At 42.7% G+C, this 25274-nt stretch overlaps 1 protein-coding gene across 4 annotated transcripts in view; it reads right to left on the bottom strand.

Moving 5' to 3' along the window:
- LOC311148898 (uncharacterized protein) overlaps positions 1–24200 on the bottom strand; it is a 62194-nt gene extending 37994 nt beyond the window's left edge. For 2 of the 4 annotated variants that reach the window (XM_084185912.1, XM_084185914.1), the window contains exons 1-2: positions 23678–24200; positions 15739–15820 (exon numbers count right to left, since the gene is read on the bottom strand). In XM_084185912.1, the coding sequence (XP_084042038.1) occupies positions 15739–15820; positions 23678–23750 (155 nt within the window). In that variant the 5' untranslated portion in view covers positions 23751–24200. The remainder of the gene's footprint in view (positions 1–15738; positions 15821–23677) is intronic. The other 2 variants (XM_084185913.1, XM_084185915.1) reach the window with 1 other exon arrangement.
- Between the last annotated feature and the right edge of the window lie 1074 nt (positions 24201–25274).

The following is a 25274-nucleotide window of genomic DNA, read 5'->3' as shown; positions in this document are numbered from 1 at the left end:
TATATTTCAGAAGTAAGACCTATACTACCAGTCAAAAGTTTTAGAACACCTACTCATTTAAGGCTTTTTCTTTATTTTTACTATTTTCTACATTGTAGAATAATAGTGAAGACATCAAAACTATGAAATAACACATATGGAATCATGTAGTAACCAAAAAAGTGTTGAACAAATCAACACATTTTAATTAACAGGTGTGCCTTCTTAAAAGTTAATTTGTGGAATTTCTTTCCTTCTTAATGCGTTTAAGCCAATCAGTGTTGTATACAGAAGATAGCCCTATTTGGTAAAATACCAAGTCCATATTATGGCAAGAACAGCTCAAATAAGCAAAGAGAAACGACAGTCCATCATTACTTTAAGACATGAAGGTCAGTCAATACAGAACATTTCTAGAACTTTGAAAGTTTCTTCAAGTGCAGTTGCAAAAACCACCAAGCGCTATGATGAAACTGGCTCTCATGAGGACTGCCACAGGAATGGAAGACCCAGAGTTACCTCTGCTCCAGAGGATAAGTTCATTAGAGTTACCAGCCTCAGAAATTGCAGCCCAAATAAATGCTTCACAGAGTTCAAGTAACAGACACACTTTTTTGGTTACTACGTGATTCCATGTGTTATTTCAATAGTTTTTGTCTTCACTATTATGTCTTCACCCTTGAATGAGTAGGTGTTCTAAAACTTTTGACTGGTAGTGTATAATGTATGATTAAAGTAAAAGGTAACATGATATTTAAAAAATAATAATCTCTGTAATTCAACTGTGTTGAAAGAAAAGATTACATACATTTGATTGAATTTAATTGGGTTTATCAAACCGGTGTTGACAGAATGAAATTTCCTTCAGCTTTGTGTGCTCTATTTAATATAACATTGCCACCTAACCAAATCACCCTATAGCAAAAGAACAAGGCTGTGTGACACACAGCATTATTATTACCAGGGAGTGTCTAGGTGAAAACAGAAGAGGACCTAATTTGACTTATAAGACAACAAACAATGTTGGCCTGTGCAGTCTGTTCGCTGCAATGTGCATGTTGAAAGAAACTAATAAAAAAACATCAACAAAAAAAGAAAAATAGGACAAACCCATGTACAAAGCCCTACAGTCAAATACAGTCCAGACTGCTTCTCACCACACAGTTACACTGTAGTCAGCTCTACTTTCAGGAAGAAACCAGAGGGAGGTTCTGCAGCCAAACTCATCTATAGGATTCTTTGTTATCCTCCATGTGGGATTTTTCATTCCCTCCCTCCCGCTCTCCTTTTTCCCTGTCCTTCTCTAAGTGCAGTTCGCAGCAGCGTTCCTCTCCCTCTCTTCTCGGGGTGTCAGGTTTCTACAGCTGGTTCACATTAGAGAACCCCGGTCCTGTCACTGCACACCCTCTCCCTCGGCTCTCTGATGGCTGACCTCTCCTTGTCCTGTCCACGGGTGCGTGGGTTACGGATTGCCTCTCCAACTCTCTCATTGACCCCCGTCCGCTCACTGATGCCTAATAACTCCATAATGGTACTCTACCCTGCACCTTAGAGACCGCTGTCCTATGTATATAGTCATTGACTATATACATAGGGCTCCCGAGTGGCGCAGCGGTCTAAGGCACTGCATCTCAGTGCTTGAGGCATCACTACAGACCCCCTGGTTCGATTCCAGGCTGTATCACAACCGGCCGTGATTGGGAGTCCCATAGGGCGGCGCACAATTGGCCCAGCATCGTCCGGGTTTGGCCGGTGTAGGCCGTCATTGTACATAAGAATTTGTTCTTAACTGACTTGCCTAGTTAAATAAAGGTAAAATAAAAAATAAATAAATTGACCACTGGTCACTTTAATAAAGTTTACATACTGTTTTACCCACTATAAACAGTTGAAGTCGGAAGTTTACATACACTTAGGTTGGAGTCATTAAAACTTGTTTTTCAACCACTCCACACATTTCTTGTTAACAAACTATAGTTTTGGCAAGTTGGTTAGGACATCTACTTTGTGCATGACGCAAGTAATTTTTCCAACAATTGTTTAAAGACAGATTATTTCACTTATAATTCACTATCACAATTCCAGTGGGTCAGAAGTTTACATACACTAAGTTGACTGTGCCTTTAAACAGCTTGGAAAATTCCAGAAATGTCGTCATGGCTTTAGAAGCTTCTGATAGGCTAATTGGAGGTGTACCTGTGGATGTATTTCAAGGCCTACCTTCAAACTCAGTGCCTCTTTGCTTGACATCATGGGAAAATCAAAAGAAATCAGCCAAGACCTCAGAACAAAAAATGGTAGACCTACACAAGTCTGGTTCATCCTTGGGAGCAATTTCCAAACGCCTGAAGGTACCACGTTCATCTGTACAAACAATAGTACAAACACCATGGGACCACGCAGCCGTCATACCGCTCAGGAAGGAGATGCGTTCTGTCTCCTAGAGATGAATGTACTTTGGTGCAAAAAGTGCAAATCAATCCCAGAACAACAGCAAAGGACCTTGTGAAGATGCTGGAGGAAACCGGTACAAAAGTATCTATATCAGCAGTAAAACGAGTCCTATATCGACATAACCTGAAAGGCCGCTCAGCAAGGAAGAAGCCACTGCTCCAAAACCGCCATAAAAAAGACAAGACTACGGTTTGCAACTGCACATGGGGACAAAGATCGTACTTTTTGGAGAAATGTCCTCTGGTCTGATGAATCAAAAATAGAACTGTTTGGCCATAATGACCATCGTTATGTTTGGAGGAAAAAGGGGGTACTTGCAAGCTGAAGAACACCATCCCAACCATGAAGCACGGGGGTGGCAGCATCATGCTGTGGGGGTGCTTTGCTGCAGGAGGGACTGGTGCATTTCACAAAATAGATGGCATCATGAGGAAGGAAAATTATGTGGATATATTGTAGCAACATCTCAAGACATCAGTCAGGAAGTTCAAGCTTGGTCTTCCAAATGGACAATGACCCCAAGCATACTTCCAAAGTTGTGGCAAAATGGCTTAAGGACAAGGTATTGGAGTGGCCATCACAAAGCCCTGACCTCAAGCCTATAGAAAATTTGTGGGCAGAACTGAAAAGGCATGTGCGAGCAAGGAGGCCTACAAACCTGACTCAGTTACACCAGCTCTGTCAGGAGGAATGGGCCAAAATTCACCCAACTTATTGTAGGAAGCTTGTGGAAGGCTACCAGAAACATTTGACCCAAGTTAAACAATTTAAAGGCAATGCTACCAAATACTAATTGAGTGTATGTAAACTTCTGACCCACTGGGAAAGTGATGAAAGAAATAAAAGCTGAAATAATTCTCTACTATTATTCTGACATTTCACATTCTTAAAATAAAGTGGTGATCCTAACTGACCTAAGACAGGGAATTATTACTAGGATTAAACGTCTGGAATTGTGAAAAACTGAGTTTAAATGTATTTAGCTAAGGTGTATGTAAACTTCCGACTTCAACTGTATGTATATGCTGTATTCTAGTCATGGCTAATCTTATACAACTACTGCAGTACACACGTTATCTATTCATATACTGTCTATATATTCTGATTCATCCAATTTCTTGCAATGTTTTAAAACTTTTTGATTATTTTTCTATTGTTATTGTATTGCTAGATATTGCTGCACTGTTGGGAGTTAGAAACAGAAGCATTTCACTGCACCTGTGATAACATCTGCAAATCGGTGTACGTGACCAATAAAATTTGACTGGATGTAGGGTTGACCCCATTTAGTCGACTGGTCAAATTGTTTGGTTGATAGGCTGTTGGTCGATCAAGATTTTTTTTGTCGAGCAGTGGCAAATATATTTAAAAAGAAAGTTATTGCACACAAGACACCCGTCTGATTCACGCCTGTCTGAGTGGACTAAACCGTGGGGGTGGCACACTAGTATCACCAGTAGTACATTTACCGTTAATTACTATACTTTCTAATCTACAATGTTTGTTTGATTACGGTAATTTCTGTTAATTGCACTCAATATATTATTATTACAGTCTTATCGTTGTTATTGTAGGCGTGGACACGTTGTTTGCAGAGCGCACAACCTAGGCTACACTTGTGAGAAAACAGTTTTTATTTATTTCATTCCATTTACGAGTTGTCAATTTATTCATTGTCTTTTGTTTGGAGCGCTCCTGTCAATCCTGAGTAACATGCTGACCACACTGTTGTACCCCCCCTCCAAAAGTCAATACTTTGTAGAGCCACCTTTTGCAGCAATTACAGCTGCAAGTCTCTTGGGGTATGTCTCTATAAGCTTGGTACATTTAGCCACTGGGATCTTTGTCCATTCTTCAAGGCAAAACTGCTCCAGGTCCTTCAAGTTGGATGGGTTCCGCTGGTGTACAGCAATCTTTAAGTCATACCACAGATTCTCAATTGGATTGAGGTCTGGGCTTTGACTAGGCCATTCCAAGACATTTAAATGTTTCCCCTTAAACCACTCGAGTGTTGCTTTAGCAGTATGCTTAGGGTCATTGTCCTGCTGGAAGGTGAACCTCCGTCCCAGTCTCAAATCTCTGGAAGACTGAAACAGGTTTCCCTCAAGAATTTCCCTGTATTTAGCGCCATCCATTATTCCTTCAACTCTGACCAGTTTCCCAGTCCCTGCCGATGAAAAACATCCCCACAGCATGCTGCCACCACCATGCTTCACTGTGGGGATGGTGTTCTCTGGGTGATGAGAGGTGTTGGGTTTGCGCCAGACATAGCGTTTTCCTTGACGGCCAAAAAGCTCAATTTTAGTCTCATCTGACCAGAGTACCTTCTTCCATATGTTTGGGGAGTCTCCCACATGCCTTTTGGCGAACACCAAACGTGTTTGCTTATTTTTTTCTTTAAGCAATGGCTTTTTTCTGGCCACTCTTCCGTAAAGCCCAGCTCTGTGGAGTGTATGGCTTAAAGTGGTCCTATGGACAGATACTCCAATCTCCGCTGTGGAGCTTTGCAGCTCCTTCTGGGTTATCTTTGGTCTCTGTTGCCTCTCTGATTAATGCCCTTCTTGCCTGGTCCGTGAGTTTTGGTGGGTGGCCCTGTCTTGGCAGGTTTGTTGTGGTGCCATATTCTTTCAATTTTTTTATAATGGATATTTTGTTATAACCCAACCCTGATGTGTACTTCTCCACAACTTTGTCCCTGACCTGTTTGGAGAGCTCCTTGGTCGTCATGGTGCCGCTGGCTTGGTGGTGCCCCTTGCTTAGTGGTGTTGCAGACTCTGGGGCCTTTCAGAACAGGTGTATATACACTGAGATCATGTGACACTTAGATTGCACACAGGTGGACTTTATTTAACTAATTATGTGACTTTGAAGGTAATTGGTTGCACCAGATGTTATTTAGGGTCTTCATAGCAAAGGGGGTGAATACATATGCACGCACCACTTTTCCGTTACTTATTTATTAGAATGTTTTTAGAAACAAGTTATTTTTTTCATTTCACTTCACCAATTTGGACTATTTTGTGTATGTCCATTACATGAAATCCAAATAAATATCAATTTAAATTACAGGTTGTTATGCAACAAAAAATAGGAAGAATGTCAAGGGGGATGAATACTTCTGCAAGTATTCATCCGGCAGGTAGCTTAGTGTTTAAGAGCGTTGTGCCAGTAACCGAAAGGTTGCTTGTTCTAATCCCCGAGCCGACTAGGTGAAAAATCTGTTGATGTGCCCTTGAGCAAGGCACTTAACCCTAATTGCTCCTGTAAGTCGCTCTGGATAAGAGCGTCTGCTAAATGGCTAAAATGTACATGTTATTCAATAATTTCATCCAAACTGCTCGCTCGCGTCTGCGTAGCCAGGCGCTAAAATGGAATTTGGTTCTATTCTTGATGCTTGACGCGCTGCACGTCCAACGCTCCAATCTCTTCATTAGTTTTTAGGAGCATACAGTGCCTTTGGAAAATATTCAGACCCCTTGACTTTTTCCACATTTTGTTACATTACAGCCTTCATCAAAAATGTATTAAATAAAATAAAATCCTCAACAATCTACACCCAATACCCCATAATGACAAAGCGAAAACGGGTTTTTAGAAATGTTATGCAAATGTATTAAAACGTACAAAGCAGAAATACCTTATTTACATAAGTATTCAGACCCTTTGCTATGAGACTCGAAATTGAGCTCAAGTTCATCCTGTTTCCATTGATCATCCTTGAGATATATCTACAACTTGATTGGAGTCCACCTGTGGTAAATTCAATTGATTGGACATGATATGGAAAGGCACACACCTGTCTATATAAGGTCCCACAGTTGACAATGCATGTCAGAGCAAAAACCAAGCCATGAGGTCGACGGAATTGTCCGTAGAGCTCCGAGACAGGATTGTGTCAAGGCACAGATCTGGGGAAGGGTACCAAAAAACGTCTGCAGCATTGAAGGTCCCCAAGAACACAGTGGCCTCCATCCTTCTGAAATGGAAGGAGTTTGGAATCACCAAGACTCTTCCTAGAGCTGATCGCCCGGCCAAACTGAGCAATCGGGGGAGAAGAGCCTTGGTCAGGGAGGTGACCAAGAACCCGATGGTCACTCTGACAGAGCTCTAGAGTTCCTCTGTGGATATGGGAGAACCTTCCAGAAGGACAACCATCTCTGCAGCACTCCACCAAATCAGGCCTTTATTGTAGAGTGGCCAGACAGAAGCCACTCCTCAGTAAAAGGCACATGACAGCCCACTTGGAGTTTGCCAAAAGGCACCTAAAGACTCTCAGACCATGAGAAACAAGATTCTCTGGTCTGATGAAACCAAGATTAAACTCTTTGGCCTGAATGCCAAGCGTCACATCTGGAGGAAACCTTGCACCATCCCTACGGTGAAGCATGGTGGTGGCATTATCATGCTGTGGGGATGTTTTTCAGTGGTAGAGACTGGGAGACTAGTCAGGATCGAGGGAAAGATGAACGGAGCAAAGTAGAGAGAGATGCTTGATGAAAACATGCTCCAGAGTGCTCAGGACCTCAGACTGGAGCGAAGGTTAACCTTCCAAAAGGACAACGACCCTAAGCACACAGCCAAGACAATGCAGGAGTGGCTTCGGGACAAGTCTCTGAATGTCCTTGAGTGGCCCAGCCAGATACTGGACTTGAACCCGATCGAACATCTCTGGAGAGACCTGAAAATAGCTGTGCAGCGACGCTCCGCATCCAACCTGACAGAGCTTGAGAGGATCTGCAGAGAAGAATGGGAGAAACTCCCCAAATACATGTGTGCGAAACTTGTAGCGTCATACCCAAGAATACGAGGTTGTAATCGCTGCCAAAGGTGCTTAAACAAAGTACTGAGTAAAGGGTCTGAATACTTATGTAAATGTGATATTTCAGTTTCTAAAAACCTGTTTTTGCTTTGTCATTATGGGGTATTGTGTGTAGATTGATGAAGGGAAAAAAACTATTTTATAAATTTTAGAATAAGGCTGTAACCTAACAAAATGTGGAAAAAGTCAAGGGGTCTGAATACTTTCTGAAGGCACTGTATACCCACATGGGTGATTGAAAGCTGAACTGCGGTCCACACTCCAGTCCAGTTTGTGGTGGTAATGCACCTTAAAATTGGTTGCCAACCACCATATAAAGTCAGAAGAAGAAGACTGACGGAAGAGAGATTACTAGAAACTAACTAGGTTTACCCTTTTATCTGTGGATTAATTGTTGGAGTTGAGGACCTTGTGCATTTTTTTTTTCTTCGCCTCAAACAGCAAGTAAACAAAGTCTGTTTTTACATCCATTGGAGAATGACAATAGTTCCTCAAAGGTAGCCTATTTGAAAAATATTTCCAGCTCTCTCCCTTTCGATCACCACTCAGCATGAACGTGAAAAATGTCATGCTCTGATCCAGTGGAAACGTCATAAAATAGGCCTACCTGATTACTTCTTATCAGTGCTCGACTTGGACTGAAATAGGTTCCGGTACTCATTTTGGGTGCTGGGACTGTTTATATTTAGGTGCAGGAGCTCCACAATACTTTTGAGATAATATTCTATAAGAGGAACAGGAGCTCAAGCAATAGAACATTTTAGGTGCCGGTACTCAGCTCCGGTGAGCTCCTGCCTAAGTCAATCACCGCTTCTTATCGCTTGCGCAAATAGCCTACAGCTGTGTCTGTCCCGAGCTCACTGGCGCAGGAAACTCTGAGGGCCCAGAATATTTTATACAATATTGCAAGTTTGCTAGTGCAAGCTTCAGGCCGACCCAAGTTAGTAGTTGATACAATGTTTCAAGTTCATTGCAGACAGGCCATGTGTAGCCAATGTGATTTATAGGATATTTATTTTAAAATCAGGATATTTTCTACCTACATGCTGCAATGTTTTTATTTGTTGGCTTTACGTAGGCTATTTTTAGATAGTTGGCAATGGCAATAGAAGTTACTTTTTAGGTTTGTATCATTTTCATTTAGATTTGGATAGAATTTTGATTAACCACATTACGATTTTGAGATATGAAGAGATTATTATAAATTAAATTAAACTGTTTCACGAAAATGTGCATATAAAAACCATAACTGGCACGCAGATCGGTAGAAATGGTAAGATAAATTGGCATTCCACATGCGAAAGCTTGCCGACTCCTCGTGTAGCCTATTACCAGCAACTTCAGGAGAGTAATGGCAGAATCTGCAAAAGCCAGCAGGAGCGGGAGGAGAATAGTTGGGTCAGGTTAAGTTTTTTTTATTCTGGGTATCTAGATCTCTGGTGCCCTTTTGAGGCATTTGTCTTATTCATCAACCCATAAGCTTAAAGCATCAGACAAGCTCAATGCATATAATAGATTTTATTAAAACACATAAGGTGTGTCTATATATGGAAAAATACACTTTAAAGAAATTTGGTCGAAAGAACAAACGACTTTCGGTCGACCCCAAAACATTTTTTGTTGGGGACAGCCAACAGCCACTCTCCCTCCGGCCGTCACACATAGTCCGGGCTGCATAAACAGGGTGCTCCTGCTCACATTTCACACTCGCCACATTCGCTTAGGCTGGTTGGACTGGAGCGTAGGTGGTCTCTCTGGTGCAAGTATGTAGTATATATTCTACAGTAGAAAGTAACAATTCAAAACCAAAAATAATGGTGTTGGTTGAAAAGATTTTGAGATGTGTGTCTCTTTTTATAAGATCTAGGCTATAGGACACGGCATAATGGGAAAAGTCTTTCTTGGCTACTTTACAATAAAACAAACTCTCTCATTCCTTTTTGCTCACTCCCTTCCATGCTCTTTACTCAGAGGAAATGTTAGAGTAGTATTTTTGGAAGCAAACACTTTCATAAAGAGAAGAAAGGCTGCAAAAAACAACACAAGCGATGAAAAGGGGAGGGGTGCGAAGTTGCGAACGGCCAGAAATTAATAGAGAAAAAAAAGGGTGGCTTGTAAGGAGATGAAGTAGAGAAGTAATGAAAGGAGAGGAGAGAAAAAGAGACTTTCGGAGGGTGGAGTCTGATGTTGGGCTGTGGTAAAATAGCACACTGTATTTAAAAGCACACACCAAAATAATCAAGATCTGACAGACAGAAGAAGGAATCCATTTTGATTCAGTATGCTACATCTGCTTTCCTCTGTTGTGTGGTGTCATTTAGTTATGAATCTCTAGGAGGCCTGAGGCCAACATCTTTCATTGAGGTCTTACAACCACTGGGCATTTGAACAGGCTCTCATATTAAACTTCACATGGTTAGCCTAGTTTAGCTGGTTACAGTGGGATGGTTTCAGAGTGGCTTCACCTCATCATTGTTGTCATTATCACCACAACTCTTGTCACTGCAGTGTCTTGTGGGTTTAGAATCTGGTTGTTACATTCCCCACTCTTCTGTAGGGCTTCCTCCCTTTCAGATTGAGAGTGGGTGTGGGGGGGAGACACACAAAAGGGACAGTCCCTCTTGGCCAGCGGGCCATGTTGACCCTATCTAGTGAGTTGACGATGATGAATGGTCTCGTGTCCACCCCATCCTGACCCCTCCCATAGACCATACACACAGCCCTAGTCATACCCCACTCTAACATCCACAACACCCCCACCGGCAGACCCCTTTCTTAGCCCTCTGTGCCAGCCACACTTCAGCTCTTTCCCTGCCCCACTGTCAGGCCAGCCACTCCCTTATCTCAATGTGCCCCTGGGCCTGGCTTTAGTCTCTTATTTGTGTGGTTTCATTCTGTCAGTACATCTCATTGATCTGTGGTGGGCAAGTGGACTGTGCAGAAAATCAACGCCATTGGGTTTGTTTCTTCAAAATCACAGGGTTTTGTTAACTCAGGTTTTGGTGATGGGTTTGCCTGGACACTCAGTGTGTGTGTGTGTGTTATCAGCTGCTGTGGTTGTGTGTGTGCTGGTCTGCTGGAGGGGAGTAGAGGAGAAGCGGTATGGAGTGGTTACAGTGAAAGGAGTGAGGGAGAAAGAGGACTGACATATATAGACAGGGGTAGAAAGGGGGTAAGGTTAAGTCAGTGGGGCAAAGACAAGGAGTAATGGAGGATTTGAGGGTCTGAGACAGACAAAAAGTAGGGTGGAGGGGTTAAATGAAGAGAAAGGGAAGAGATGGTGGGAATAATGAAGGGGGATAAATTGAGGGAGAGAGAGCGGATTAAGAGGCCAGATGAGTTGTATCCAGAGGCATCTAGCCCGGCAGAGTGAGGGATGATTGACAGACAGGGTAATTTCTGTCCCTCTCCTTTCTCCTCCCCACCCCCCTCTCGCACCTCTCATCAGTGACAAGTCTGCTCTGAGATACTCTCCTCAAATTACTGCTAAAGAGACATCCTCCTTTCTTTACTCCTCTTTCTTCGTCACTCTGCCCCAAGGCAAATTATATCTGTCAGATCAAACCAACTACTACACACCAAACTCTCTCTCCTTCTCTGTTCTGTTGAGACAGAGATAATTAATCAGCTTGCACCATGGCACTGCAGTAGACAAGGGGGTCTTGTTCAGGGAAAAAAAGGTTTGGATGCCATCACTCTCACCCTTGGGTTGCTGTGCTCAGGTACTAGGCCCAACTCAAAATCTATCCTGTGTAGGGTTGCAAAGGGAGGGTATATACACTACCAGTCAAAAGTTTGGACACACCTACTCATTCAAGGGTTTTTCTTTATTTTTACATTGTAGAATAATAGTGAAGACATCAAAACTATGAAATAACACATGGAATCATGTAGTAACCAAAAACGTGTTAAATCAAAATATACTTTATATTTGAGATTCTTCAAATATCCACCCTTTGCCTTGATGACAGCTTTGCAAACTCTTGGCATTCTCTCAACCATCTTCATGAGGTAGTCACCTGGAATGCATTTCAATTAACAGGTGTGCCTTCTTAAAAGTTAATTTGTGGAATTTCTTAATGCGTTTGAGCCAATCAGTTGTGTTGTGACAAGGTAGGGGGGGTTGTACAGAAGATAGCCCTATTTGGTAAAAGACCAAGTCCATATTATGGCAAGAACAGCTCAAATAAGGAAAGAGAAACTATAGTCCATCATTACTTCAAGACATGAAGGTCAGTCAATACGGAAACTTTCAAGAACTTTGAAAGTTTCTTCAAGTGCAGTCGCAAAAACCATCAAGCGCTTTGATGAAACTGGCTCTCATGAGGACCGCCACAGGAATGGAAGACCCAGAGTTACCTCTGCTGCAGAGGATAAGTTCATTAGAGTTACCAGCCTCAGAAATTGCAGCCCAAATAAATGCTTCCCAGAGTTCAAGTCACAGACACCTCAACATCAACTTTTCAGAGGGGACTGTGTGAATCAGGCCTTCATGGTCGAATTGCTGCAAAAGAAAACTATTACTAAAGGACACCAAAAAGAAGAAGAGACCTGCTTGGGCAAAGAAACACAAGCAATGGACATTAGACCGGTGGAAATGTGTCCTTTGGTCTGGAGTCCAAATTTGTGATTTTTGGTTCCAACAGCTGTGTCTTTGTGAGACGCGGTGTGGGTGAACGGATGATCTCTGCCAGTGTATTTCCCACCGTAAAGCATGGAGGAGGAGGTGTTATGGTGTGGGGGTGCTTTGCTGGTGACACTGTCTGTGATTTATTTAGAATTCATGGCACACTTAACCAGCATGGCTACCACAGGATTCTGCAGAGATACGCCATCCCATCTGGTTTGGACTTAGTGGGACTATCATTTGTTTTTCAACAGGACAATGACCCAACACACCTCCAGGCTGTGTAAGGGCTATTTTACCAAGAAGGAGAGTGATGGAGTGCTGCATCAGATGACCTGGCCTCCACAATCCCCCTGACCTCAACCCAATTGAGATGGGTTGGGATGAGTCGGACAGCAGAGTGAAGGAAAAGCAGCAAACACGTGCTCAGCATATGTGGGAACTCCTTCAAGACTGTTGGAAACGCATTCCAGGTGAAGCTGGTTGAGAGAATGCCACGAGTGTGCAAAGATGTCATAAAGGTAAAGGGTGGCTATTTGAAGATTCTCAAATATATCTTGATTTGTTTAACACTTTTTTGGTTACTACATGATTCCATATGTGTTTTTTCATAGTTTTGATGTCTTCACTATTATTGTACAATGTATAAAATAGTAAAAATAAAGAAAAACTCTTGAATGAGTAGGTGTGTCCAAACGTTTGACTGGTACTGTATTACTGGAAACTTTTTAAGTTTACCAGTACACTACCAGAATTTTTATAAATTACATAAAATCCTTGAAAGTTCTCAAGACATCTAGTGGCCCTTTTGGGTACTTCAGATTATCACAGGCGTCTATCTCTGGCCCTCTGTGGCCTTATCAAATGTAAAATATATAAAATAATAAAATAAGATGATTTTAAAATAAAATGTCATGATAAAGCTGTAGAACAATACAAACCATCAACTTAGTGAATACCATTAGTGTTTAATATGAGGGTTTCAGCATGAAATATCCCTTATATATATATATATATTTTTGTCATTTAGCAGATGCACTTATCCAGAGCGACTTACATGAGCAATTAGGGTTAAGTGCCTTGCTCAAGGGCACATCGACAGATATTTCACCTAGTCGGCTAGGGGATTAGAACCAGCGACCTTTTGGTTACTGGCACAACGCTCTTAACCACAAGTTATTTATTTTACTATATCAATATGTCTTTGTTGTAAATGTTTTGGCGTCAAACTGGTGGCAGTTGTGAAAAAAAGTCAATAGTTGGAAGAGTTGCAGATTTAATTGAAAATAATGCCATTGTTGATTAGATACTTGTTTTACATTAATTAGGCTATTTTCTCTTGAACCATATGGTGTATACACTAGAAAAATAAAAAAATGGACACAGATATAACAAATGAATTCTATATATGAATAACAACTTAAAAGCTAAATTACTAAAGTTACCATAGATTGCCATAGATTTTCTGTTAATTACCAAAATTACAGACGATTCCAGTAACTTTGGTAAATTACCGGCAGTTTTGCAACCCTAATCCTGTGAATGTTCCATTGTACTTTAACTTTGAATATCATCCATTCCATTCCATTCTTTTTGGACCTTATTGGTGTAGCGTACCTTATGTTTTCGAAATCCTAAAGATCAACACACTTTGCTGTGACTTACCAGTACACTTGGGCACTAACGAAAGCCCAGGCTCAACAGACAGTGACACACAAACACAGTGGTGACACACGCCTCTTTCTCACACCCTGGCTGAAGGCTTGTAGTCCCACCGGTCCAACAGCTTAAACACACCCTGCTCTGCCAGCCAGCCTCTCCCTCCCAGACTCATCTTTCTCCCATTAGTTTCCCAGTAAGCAAAAAGACAGACAGAAAGGAGTGCTTGGGTGTCACCTCCAAGAAAAAGCATTACTAAGCATCAGCTGAATGTTCCCCTATTTTCTTCTCTGTATCCTCCTGTTCCCTTTGCACAAAAGCCAACTGGCAGCCATCAATCTGTCTTGGAGCACATTTCAGCCTGCCTCCCTCGTTCCCCGGCAGTTTTCGGCCTTGTCCTAAAGACAGCATATCAACACAACAGTAGTCTTCATAATTAACTCTGACCCCTGGGCTGCTGTACATTCCATAATTGCACTTGTCTTGGGGGGTGGGATGGACCAACCGCTGTTTATTTTTCACTGCTTGACTTTTAATACGTTGGAAGTCTAATAAACACATAATGGGATTTTCACACAATGACTCCTTTGAGGTCGGCCAGCGGGAGGGAGGGAGCTGGGACTGTGTGCCGTCTGACTGGTTAATCAGTCCAACAGTTGCCCTGCTCTGTCACCCGACTGGCCTTGGACTGAAAGACTCTTCTCTTCAGGAGTAGCAGCCCGCTGCCTGATATGGGACAAAGGAGTAAATTAATTAAAATAGATAATAGAGAAGAGGGACAAACTCGAATGTTGAAACTTCCTTCTGGGGCAGTCAGCCAGTTACACAAGTCACCGTTAAAACCAGTATGTGACTCAAGCGGTCTTTTCAGTGTTCTTTGTCTTTGGCTCACTTGTCCTCCTATTCCCTCTCATTACAACCACGGATGGTGAAAGCTAGGCCTAGTTCAAGGTTAGGGTCTTGTTCTAGACCAGAGGCGGACACAAGGTAGGGTCCTAAAAAATCCACAACGCGGAGAATGCAGACGGAATCACGGAATCCAGACATTAAAATGGAATTCAACAATACTCAAAAATGTATTGAACTTAGTTAGTATAAAATCAAATAATGTATTCAACTTACTAGGGGGGGGGGGGACTATTTGACAATGCAAATAGTCCGGGTAGCCATTTGATTAGCTGTTCAGGAGTCTTATGGCTTGGGGATAGAAGCTGTTAAGAAGCCTTTTGGACCTAGACTTGGCGCTCCGGTACCGGCTGCCGTGCGGTAGAAGAGAGAACAGTCCATAACTAGGGTGCCTGGAGTCTTTGGCAATTTTTAGGGCCTTCCTCTGACACCACGTGGTATAGAGGTCCTGGATGGCAGGAAGCTTGGCAGTGATGTACTGGGCCGTATGCACTACCCTCTGTAGTGCCTTGCGGTCGGAGGCCGAGCAGTTGCCATACCAGGCGGTGATGCAACCAGTCAGGATGCTCTCGATGGTGCAGCTGTATAACTTTTTGATGTCTCCTGATGTGGTTTAAGAATTTCTGTGTACTTAAAACATCCAAAAAGGTGTGATTTTGAGAGCGAAACCCCCAAAAAAATTACACCTGGAAAAACTAAAACGGAGAAAAAGGAATTTGGGAAAAAATAAAACAGATTTTATAGGGCCCTAATAATGGACTCCATACACCTGTAGTGGAACATATTTGCTTTGCAGTTGAATTGAAAACATTGACTATAGCATAGATGTTTTCTATTTATTTTGGAAGCAGCCAACCTTTCAGATTCCACAGGTCTGGGAACAGAAACAGAGTGTGATTCACATCCCATTACATGAAACGTGATAGGTTCTGCTGTGTGTTTCCATAATTGGTGATCAGATTCGGAGTGTCCGTTCTTTCTCTGCTAAGTAAGTTCATAATTACAAGCACTGTCAAAGGCACTAGGCATATATCATGACAAACCAAAATAACTGCAGACAGTAAACCATTACCATTGAATACAGTGAAAGTGTCTTCATTAATTTGGCAACATGAGACCCCTTTGAAAATGTATGGCTTGGGAGATCCCCCTCTCTTTAAAAAACAGCTTGGAGGTAGAAGTATATGTTTTGGTGGGGCTCCCAGTACTGTTATTACTCAGTGATCCTTGGGTTGGGTTGGTCCTGGACCCAACAACCACCTGAGGGGTTTCTCCTCAGCCAAACCAGTCTTACCTGCAGTATCCTGTCCCGTTGGTGAAGGTGGCACACGTAGCATTGTTCACACACGGCTTAACAGCATCAAGACACTGGAGAGCTGCAACAGACAGAAATAGAACACATCAGTCAAGAACACACAACCTGATGAATAACTTCAGTGATTCTTTCCAATAGGCCTTCATCTATCTGTTTATTCAGAATCCTCTTGAAAACATGCCTTTTTTTCAATCCTAATATATTTCAGTCTTATAGCATCCAAACTCACGCAGATCTCACCAGTCCTGCCACCCAACCCCAGGGGATCATATTAACATAGGAAACTACAAGAGCCAGATGGGTCAGCCAGTAAACATGCAGCAGAGAGACACATCATTGAGCCTTGATAGAGACCACAATGCTCATCTATCTCAGGGTTTCCCAAACTCGGTGCCTCCCCCTCCCCCCCGGGTGCACGTTTTGGTTTTTGTCCTAGCACTACACAGCTGATTCAAATAACCAACTCTTCATCAAGCTTTGATGATTTGAATCAGCTGTGTAGTGCTAGGGCAAAAAACAATACAGACCAGCACCCGTAGGGGCCCAGGACCGAGTTTGGGAAACCCTGATCTGACTGCCAGTCAGACACTCAGCGTGACTTCCCTGTCAAAATAAAGGTTACAAAAAAAACAGTTTAAAAAAACACTTCCTCTATTGTGTGGTGAGGATGCAACCAGAGATGGAACTAAAGTGGTCCTGATGCATACCAGGTGGTGGTTAGGCTTGGGCGGTATACCGGGGTGTTTGGAAAAAGCCACGGGATGTTTTTTTCAATACCGTCAAAACTATTTATTTGAAGTTCTTCAATAAATTTGAATATTTGTAGCTACTTTTTAAATTAATACCTGCAGTCAACTTGTGCAATATGTTAGGAGATAAAGCAGATTGTATACTTCATTTCACCTGTCACAATATTTTACATTATGAAGCTTACCGTAGTAAGACAAACTACGGCCCATTCAATCCGGCCCGCAGGAGGTTTGAGGTAAAAATAGAAATAAATGTTGATGTTTGATTTAATGTAGTCTGAATCTTAGCCTGGGGTTCACTGCCATAATCAACCAGTGGCAGAGTCACTGCCGAAACCCAAAACACAGCACTCTTTCCTGGAAGATGTCAATGTCAACCCTCACTTGACGGCCGCGTCATCAATGCACAGGAAGTGTGCTCAGCATTAACACTACTTCTTGTAACAAGACTGTCACATATTGTATGCACCATTCGGAAAGGAAGAAGTACATGAAAGCTCACAAAAATCTGGAGCTACTCCGACTTTAAAGGACAAGCCTAGTTCTTCATCAAAACATATTTTGAACAACTGAGTAATATTTGGAATCAGACTGTTCAAAGAATCACAGATATAAACTCAGTCCATCATAGTGGTTATTGTTTAATATCAGATTTAGGAACAGTGGTATTAAACACAACCACACTACAATTTAGAGCAAAAGAATGAGCCTGGAACACCTGAGGCAAGACACACACATCTCATGAGGCCAGTAAATAATCAGCTGACATCACACCAGATACTGCTGTGCTGCGTACAGCTAGGCTGTGATATCACGTGTGACTTTGCATGATGACTGACCACGAACATAATACCCCCCATTATTCATGCTACGAGACAGTAAGACATCACTGATCACACCGAGGTCACTCCCTGTCTGGATCCTTCACTTTCGTCTCCATATGACTGATCATTCAAGGCTGATCCTAACTTGTGATAGCTTAGCCTATGTGCATTAACCGCACATAGGCATAAATAGGCTATGCACTGATTATCAATGGGATATTTGCATGAAAATGCATGTCAACAAATTATTTACAGTACTTAGGCCTAAAATGTACTTGGAAGCTCTACATGCAGACACACTTTTCCTATGCCGTCTCATTTTTGGTCATTGTGGTGCCAAAGATATGAACGTGACTGAACAGTGAAGTTCGCATCTGGGGTTTCATTCTCTCTCTACTGACATTGGCTCATTAAATAGGAAATACTTCAGAAAAAACTGCTCCAGCCAGCCACCACGGTCATCCACAATTGTTAACTTTTTAGACACGAAGGAGAGAAATAGACAGAAAGCAGGAAGCAGAACATACAGGGGTAAAGAAAGACAGTAGACAATGGGCAACTGAGGATAAGGATATCAAAATAGTATAAGGAGGAGCGCTAAAAAGAGCAACAGGGAGAGAAAGGGTGGGAAGGAGAGAGTGAGCGAGTAAGCAGCGGAGAAAGCTCTTTCCCCTGACTGGTTTGACAAGCTCCAGTCCACATACATGCTGTCACAATGCCAGGCGCAATGATCTCACAGGATTTGGGAGGGGCTGACACTAATTACTCCATTTCCATTCTGAAGCAGGCCACCAGCCCGGGCTCTGACTCTGGGAGAGGGTGGAGAGGGAGGAGAGGATCCTCCCCACTGCAGCTCAGCCCCACTCCTCTCACACAGACCCAACAAGCAAACAAACAATACCACCACAGACCCCACTGACAAATATCCTCAGATCCTCAAAAAATTCTACAGCTGCACCATCGAGAGCATCCTGACTGGTTGCATCACCGCCTGGTATGGCAACTGCTTGGCCTCTGACCGCAAGGCACTACAGAGGGTAGTGCGTACGGCCCAGTACATCACTGGGGCAAAGCTCCCTGCCATCTAGGACCTCTATACCAGGCGGTGTCAGAGGAAGGCCCTCAAAATTGTCAAAGACTCCAGCCACCCTAGTCATAGACTGTTCTCTCTGCTACCGCACGGCAAGCGGTACCGGAGTGCCAAGTCTAGGTCCAAAAGACTTCTCAACAGCTTCTACCCCCAAGCCATAAGACTCCTGAACAGCTAATCATGGCTACCCGGACTATTTGCACTGCCCCCCCACCCCATCCTTTTTTACGCTGCTGCTACTCTGTTAAGTATTTATGCATAGTCACTTTAACTCTACCCACATGTACATATTACCTCAACTACCTCAACTAGCCGGTGCCCCCGCACATTGACTCTGCAACGGTACCCCCCTGTATATATAGCCTCCCTACTGTCACTTTATTTTACTGTATATATAGCCTCCCTACTGTCACTTTATTTTACTTCTGCTCTTTTTTTTCTCAACACTTTTTTTGTTGTTGTTTTATTCTTACTTTTTTTGTTTAAAATAAATGCACTGTTGGTTAAGGGCTGTAAGTAAGCATTTCACTGTAATGTCTGCACCTGTTGTATTCGGCGCATGTGACCAATAAAATTTGATTTGATTTGATTTGAAATACCTTTTACCAGCCTATTGTAACTAAAACTGACATTCTTTCTTCTCCCCTAATGGAGGCTCTCCTATTCTATCAGTGAAAGCTGGTTTAGGGGAATTTCCTGGGATTGTAGACATGATAAGAACCAGGCGGCTAAGGAAAACTGGGGTCAGTTGGAGAGGAGCGGGGGGGGAACCCAAATGGTATTTAACACACAGATGAGATGACTAAAACATACTCCTCATCCTTCAGGCCAGGCCACTAGGCCAGACACACACACAGAGAGAGAGCCAGTAATGACTCCTCCACCACACACGTGTAGTGGCGTGAGCAGAAGCATGCGTGACTGCGGTCAGACAGACTGTGTGGGCTAGACAATGGAATTCCCACATTCGTAGAAATGGAAGTGAATCTCTCTCTCGCTCCTACGCTCTCTCTCCCTCTCACTTGCTTTCCCTCTCTCTCGTTCTGTCTCTGTGTATTTGTGCATTGGTCTGTGCACTGTATGTTGTTCTCTGTCCATTTTAAGATCAGATCAAGGACATACAAACAAACAATATGTGTAGTCAGGGTCAGGGGCCTTGGCATTTGGCTGTGCAGCTGGCTGGCACACGTTGGTTCCTCCCTCAACGCTCACCACTGCTTTGTCACTGAAACCACTCCAAAACCCTGGGGAGGGGAGGCTCTGTTAGTTAGGTCCCATTGCGGAGAGGGAATGAGTGACGGATTTGGCTTTGAACTAATCACTGAGGAGAGAGATGCGGAAGTAATTACGAGACACTGACAAAGAGTGCACACGAATGGTGGCACAAGCCCATGATTTGGTCGCACCAATTTTTTCCACAGCGTCACGCAATAGAACAAATTAGTATAATCTTATAAAGTCATTCGCAGTGCTTTATTTAAAAAAGTCTAATAGACTACTAAGATGGTATTCAAGAAATACGTTGTTAAATCATCTTTTCATGTAGTGATTCTAAATATTTTTATGTGCAACCTAATCCAGTGATTGTCATGCATGTTGGGTTGACAATTAAGCTATTGTTGTTATATTTTACTGTTAAATTAGGGCTACAGAATTTTCAGATTCGTTTTTTCAATAAAGATAAACTTGCCTGCATCTTTATGTGCACTAATATCATAAGCTAATTGATTTGGGGCTAAAGCTTCCCAGTTGAAACAGTTTGCGCATATATTATGACGAAATTGTGTGATGTTTTCGTTCATTTTGGTCTTTGGCAGGTTATCTTTGATTAATTCGGCCTATTTTGAGAAAGTGTTAGTGGGTATGTTGTTGCTACGGTGGCTCAAGACAGAAAAACAACAGTAATATTGTTGCTTTTTTTTCTTGTTTTTCAAACGAAGGTCTTTAGGGAGTATGCGAGCACAGACGTTTGTTTCCCTAGCCAGGTTCTGCTAGAAGCAAACCGAACCCATGTACGCGGACGCCTTAATTCATCACCTGTGTAAGTGGGAACTCAAAACACAATAGCTAGATCGCTCACTCTAAATATAAAACCCACTACTAGTCCATGTATTAATCTAACAGTAAATGTAATGTCCAAAAAAACAGTTGTAGCCTACCGCCCAATGAGGCATAAGCAATCGCAATGGCCAACGCGCATAATAATTTAATGTGCTCCGCATCTCAAGCCATAACCAATGTCTTGGTTGTAAAATAGTTGCTATTGAGCACAAATTGGATTGAAAATGTTATACAAAGGAGAGAGAGTGGCTTGCTCAACACAGGGACAGGTAGACACTTTCATAAGGATAATGCACTTTATTGTTTCACCAAATCATGGCTTTAGCCACCTAAAAAATAGGATGTTTTGAGTGAGGTGACCATGTAGAATGTGAAGCTGGCACTGATACGACCAAATCATTTTTTTACTCGCACAGCCAAGTCAAAGGGTCACAAAATGTGACTAAATGGTCACAGTCTGGAGCCCTGCATGGGATCCTGCAATAAAATACCTTGGCTTAGCATGCACAGAAACTAAGCTAAACGAAACAACTTTGCCCAAGGGTTACTTATGCCTGTAGCCCACATCAACAGCAGCATCAACATCAAGCTGGGTTTGTACTAGGACTAGTAGGTCACATACAGCGAGGGCGGTGACGTTACAAATTGCCCAGTTCCAAGAGCAACAATAAAGTCCTGATGATAACCTTGCTGTTACAATTAGGAAGAGGAGTTAGCACCCCCGATCTAAAGCTGTGTACACAGAGGGCCATGCTCTGTAGGCAGAGTGGCCTTCACACTGCGGTGCTGGGGTGTAGTGTAGAGCCCTGGACATGGGCACCAGCGCTCCGCCCTCATGGCTCCAGGATTATTGGGCTCTGCTGGGGCAGGAATGTAGGACATCTTAATTCTCTGTTCATTTGCTAACCTGCTCAACAGTGCAGACAGAACGCTCTGTAATCCCCCCACTCTTCACAGCAGCACCTCCCACCCCCTTCTCTAACTCCATTCTGCCGTCTCACCACCTCCACTACACATCCAACACTGATACCACTTCAGGCTCAGTTTGGCAGCACGTGCTTTTGTTCTATGCATTAACCACACCAAGCCCCCCTTGCATCGGATCGCTTCCCCTCTACTTTACTAAAAATATATCTGGAGCACATGCCCATCCCCGTTGACCTTATCACACAGCTCTGTTCTTTGCTGCTGTAACTTGAGATCATTTATTACTACTCCAACCAAAAGAACAGGGCAAAAACACACGTGGTGTTTTCTTCTAATATGTACATTATAGCTTAGGTAGGAGAATGGGTTAAGAAGAAGAATCAACAAACATAGAACAATATTAAAATTGTCTGGAGGCAGACTGAGTTGGGATGAACTGATGCTCCGACCACTGTGCCCTCCACTGGCAGTGGGAAGAGCCGGCGCTCAGTACTGCAGAACTGTGGGCAGGTCAATAAACAGATGCTTGTGTTCCGCGCGGAGGGCGCAGCATGTCACAGATAAATCACATTTCACACCAGGCTCCAGTATGGGTCGGACTGCAGAACAAGCAATGCAGTTACAGGCACAATCACTGGGCTTTTTCAGTGCACACACATGCTGTCTGGCCTGAGTAAATACATGCTGCCATGGACCCACGCAGTGGAGGCAAGCAGGCAGCACTATGTCGTGTGCCACAAAAAAGAGGCAAAAGCTTCATCCTCATGGGACATCATCTGCTTGACACAATAGGGAGGCAACAGCCGAGTGCTACGCTGTGAGTGGATGAGTGAGTGTGTGTGTGAGAGAGAGAGGGAGAGGGGGAGAGCGAGAAAGCATGAGAGGGTCAGAGAGAGGAAAAGAAAGAGGGAGGAATAAGAAATACCAACAGCAACATTCCACCCGCTTCTTCTCCTGCCTGCAGCGGCTTTGCGTTGTCTTGTGTTCTTTTGTGTCACTCTGTTCAAAAGTCCAAAACGTGAGAAATGACTGTCACATTGGGCTCCTGAGTGGCGCAGCGGTCTAAGGTACTGCATCTCAGTGCTTGAGGCGTCACTACAGAGCCCCTGGTTCGATTCCAGGCTGTATCACAACCGGCCGTGATTGGGAGTCCCATAGGGCGGCGCACAATTGGCCCAGCGTCCTCCAGGTTTGGCCGGTGTAGGCCGTCATTGTAAATAAGAATTTGTTCTTAACTGACTTGCCTAGTTAAATAAAGGTTAAATAAAAAATAAAATAAATAAACATGCATGCATGCATGAAGTCGGGGCAAAAGCATGGCTCATGTAATCCGTTTTATGTTAATGTCCCTTACCTGGCTGGAATTAATGCGTTTCGTTATTGATCACCATTACTGTGCTCTGACGTTGAGTCTGTAGCAGTACTTTGTTGAACTTGGTAACTATCACAAAGGAGCAATAATAGTACAGAGCAGATAGTAATAGTAACAATTTCAGTATGGCTATAATTGCTATTAGCCCAATTATTCATTATGTAATGATTTAAAGTATTGTATTAACAATACTATTGTTAGAGTTATGATAATTGTGATTATCAGCAATATGTGATGTTATAGTTGTGTCTCCCAAAACGAACAAAATAAGAAAAAAAATGTCAAATCTACACTCCATCAAACTCAATTAAATAACAAAGCAGATATTTATTTGTACGTTTTAATTCTGAGTTTCACAGCACAACCATTTTGAATTCCTTTCACACTAACTATATTGGGCGAGCGCGTTGGTTAGCTAACATCTGGGCAGCAGTGCGAGCCCTCGAGCATCAAGTCAAAGGCTAAATTATGGTAACTAAATGTAATTTATAATTAAACACCATCAACAAATCTTACTTGATATAGTGTGTGTAATGTAGGCTACACTAACTTTAAGATAGAAGCAATGTACTCTGAAGAATAAACTGCCCAAAAAAAACAGTAAAGCTGTGCTGTAACTTTTTTCCATTCTTCACCTTGTCGCTAGCTGCAACTGGCTACTTTATTTGTTACAAAGTCACTAAACTGACGCTTAGAAGCGCGTAACAAAGTTCTAAACTATCGACATGTGTTACTTTGGATCAAAAAGTCGCCTAATCAGCCCCAGTTATTATGCAGAAGCGTGTGCAGATGCTTCGCCCCATGCCAGCACAGATCAGATGCTAAGTAATGAGTGAGAGAATACGATTTAGGTCATATAAAGGTATCAAAAGCAAGACTTATCTCAGTAACTTACCCAAAGAAAGTCGAACGCAGCAGACGACGATGACTAATACTTTGCCCGAAGAGAAAACGGGTAATTGGCCCATATTTTCTGTAAAATCCACATAGAGTCGCCAGCGCGAGGCTGAGCTCTGTCTCGGGTTAGGTGAACTAAACTTCAAAATGTGTCGCCAAGAACAATACTATTACTGAGTTAAAATAATAAAGGCCCCCGTTCCCCTTGTTTCCTCTACGGCTGTTTTTACTTTAAAATATTCGTTTTTGTTTCAGCACCGTTGTCACTTTCCTCACTTCTCTCGTCTCACCTCGTCACTGAAGTCACTCAGAGGAAAATATATTCCTCCGCAGAAGTTACAGAGGAGGATCTATCTGAGCAGTATATATTTGAGTGTCGGCACATTTGAAGATAAACTTGACAGTCACCAAACCAAAATTGCATTTCAAATGGATTACTGAGATATTTTAGTGTTTGTAATTGTGGAACTGTTTTAGAAATCCACCTTTCGAATTTTACTTTTATTTTTCTCTGTCGCCGAGGCGGAGGAATTTTCACTTATTTTCTACTTCTCAAAGCTTCGAATGACTGAAATTTAACCCGTTCATTGTTTTTTTTTCTCTCTCCACGTAGGGCCTACATGTCGACGCTTTTCCGCTCAGCCTTTTAACTCCCACTCTTTCCTTACTATTTTACACATCATAATTGTGCTACTATAGGTTGCCCTCATTGGCAGGTTTACTGGTATTTGTGACTCATGAAGGTGATCAGAATATTTCCCCTTCAATAACTATAAATCAAATCAAATTATATTTGTCACATGCGCTGAATACAACAGGTGTATACCTTACAGTGAAATGCTTACTTACAAGCCCTTAACCAACAATATAGTTTTAAGAAAAATAAGTGTTAAGGGAAAAAATAGATAAATAAAAAATAAAAATAATTAAAGAGCAGCAGTAAAATAACAGTATGTACACGTAGGAGGGGGGGGGGGGGGGAATCCGGGTAGCCATTTGATTAGCTGTTCAGGAGTCTTATGACTTGGGGGTAGAAGCTGTTAAGAAGACTTTTGGACCTAGACTTGGCGCTGCGGTACCGCTTGCCATGCGGTAGCAGAGAGAACAGTCTATGACTAGGGTGGCTGGAGTCTTTGACCATTTTTAGGGCCTTCCTCTGACACCGCCTGGTATAGAGGTCCTGGATGGCAGGAAGCTTGGCCCCAGTGATGTACTGGGCCGTACGCACTACCCTCTGTAGTGCCTTGCGGTTGGAGGCCTAGCAGTTGCCATACCAGGCAGTGATGCAACCAGTCAGGATGCTCTCAATGGTGCAGCTGTATAACTTTTTGAGGAACTGAGGACCCATGCCAAATCTTTTCAGTCTCCTGAGGGGGAATAGGTGTTGTCATGCCCTCTTCACGACTGTCTTGGTGTGTTTGGACCATGATAGTTTGTTGGTGATGTGGACACCAAGGAACTTGAAGCTCTCAACCTGCTCCACTACAGCCCCGTCGATGAGAATGGGGGCATGCTCGGTCCTATTTTTCCTTTTTCCACAATCATCTCCTTTGTCTTGATCACGTTGAGGGAGAGGTTGTTATCCTAGCACCACA

This window comes from Coregonus lavaretus (genome assembly GCF_964263955.1).
Source record: "Coregonus lavaretus genome assembly, chromosome: 21".
Taxonomy (NCBI): domain Eukaryota; kingdom Metazoa; phylum Chordata; class Actinopteri; order Salmoniformes; family Salmonidae; genus Coregonus; species Coregonus lavaretus.
This window is presented reverse-complemented; position numbering and strand designations above follow the sequence as displayed.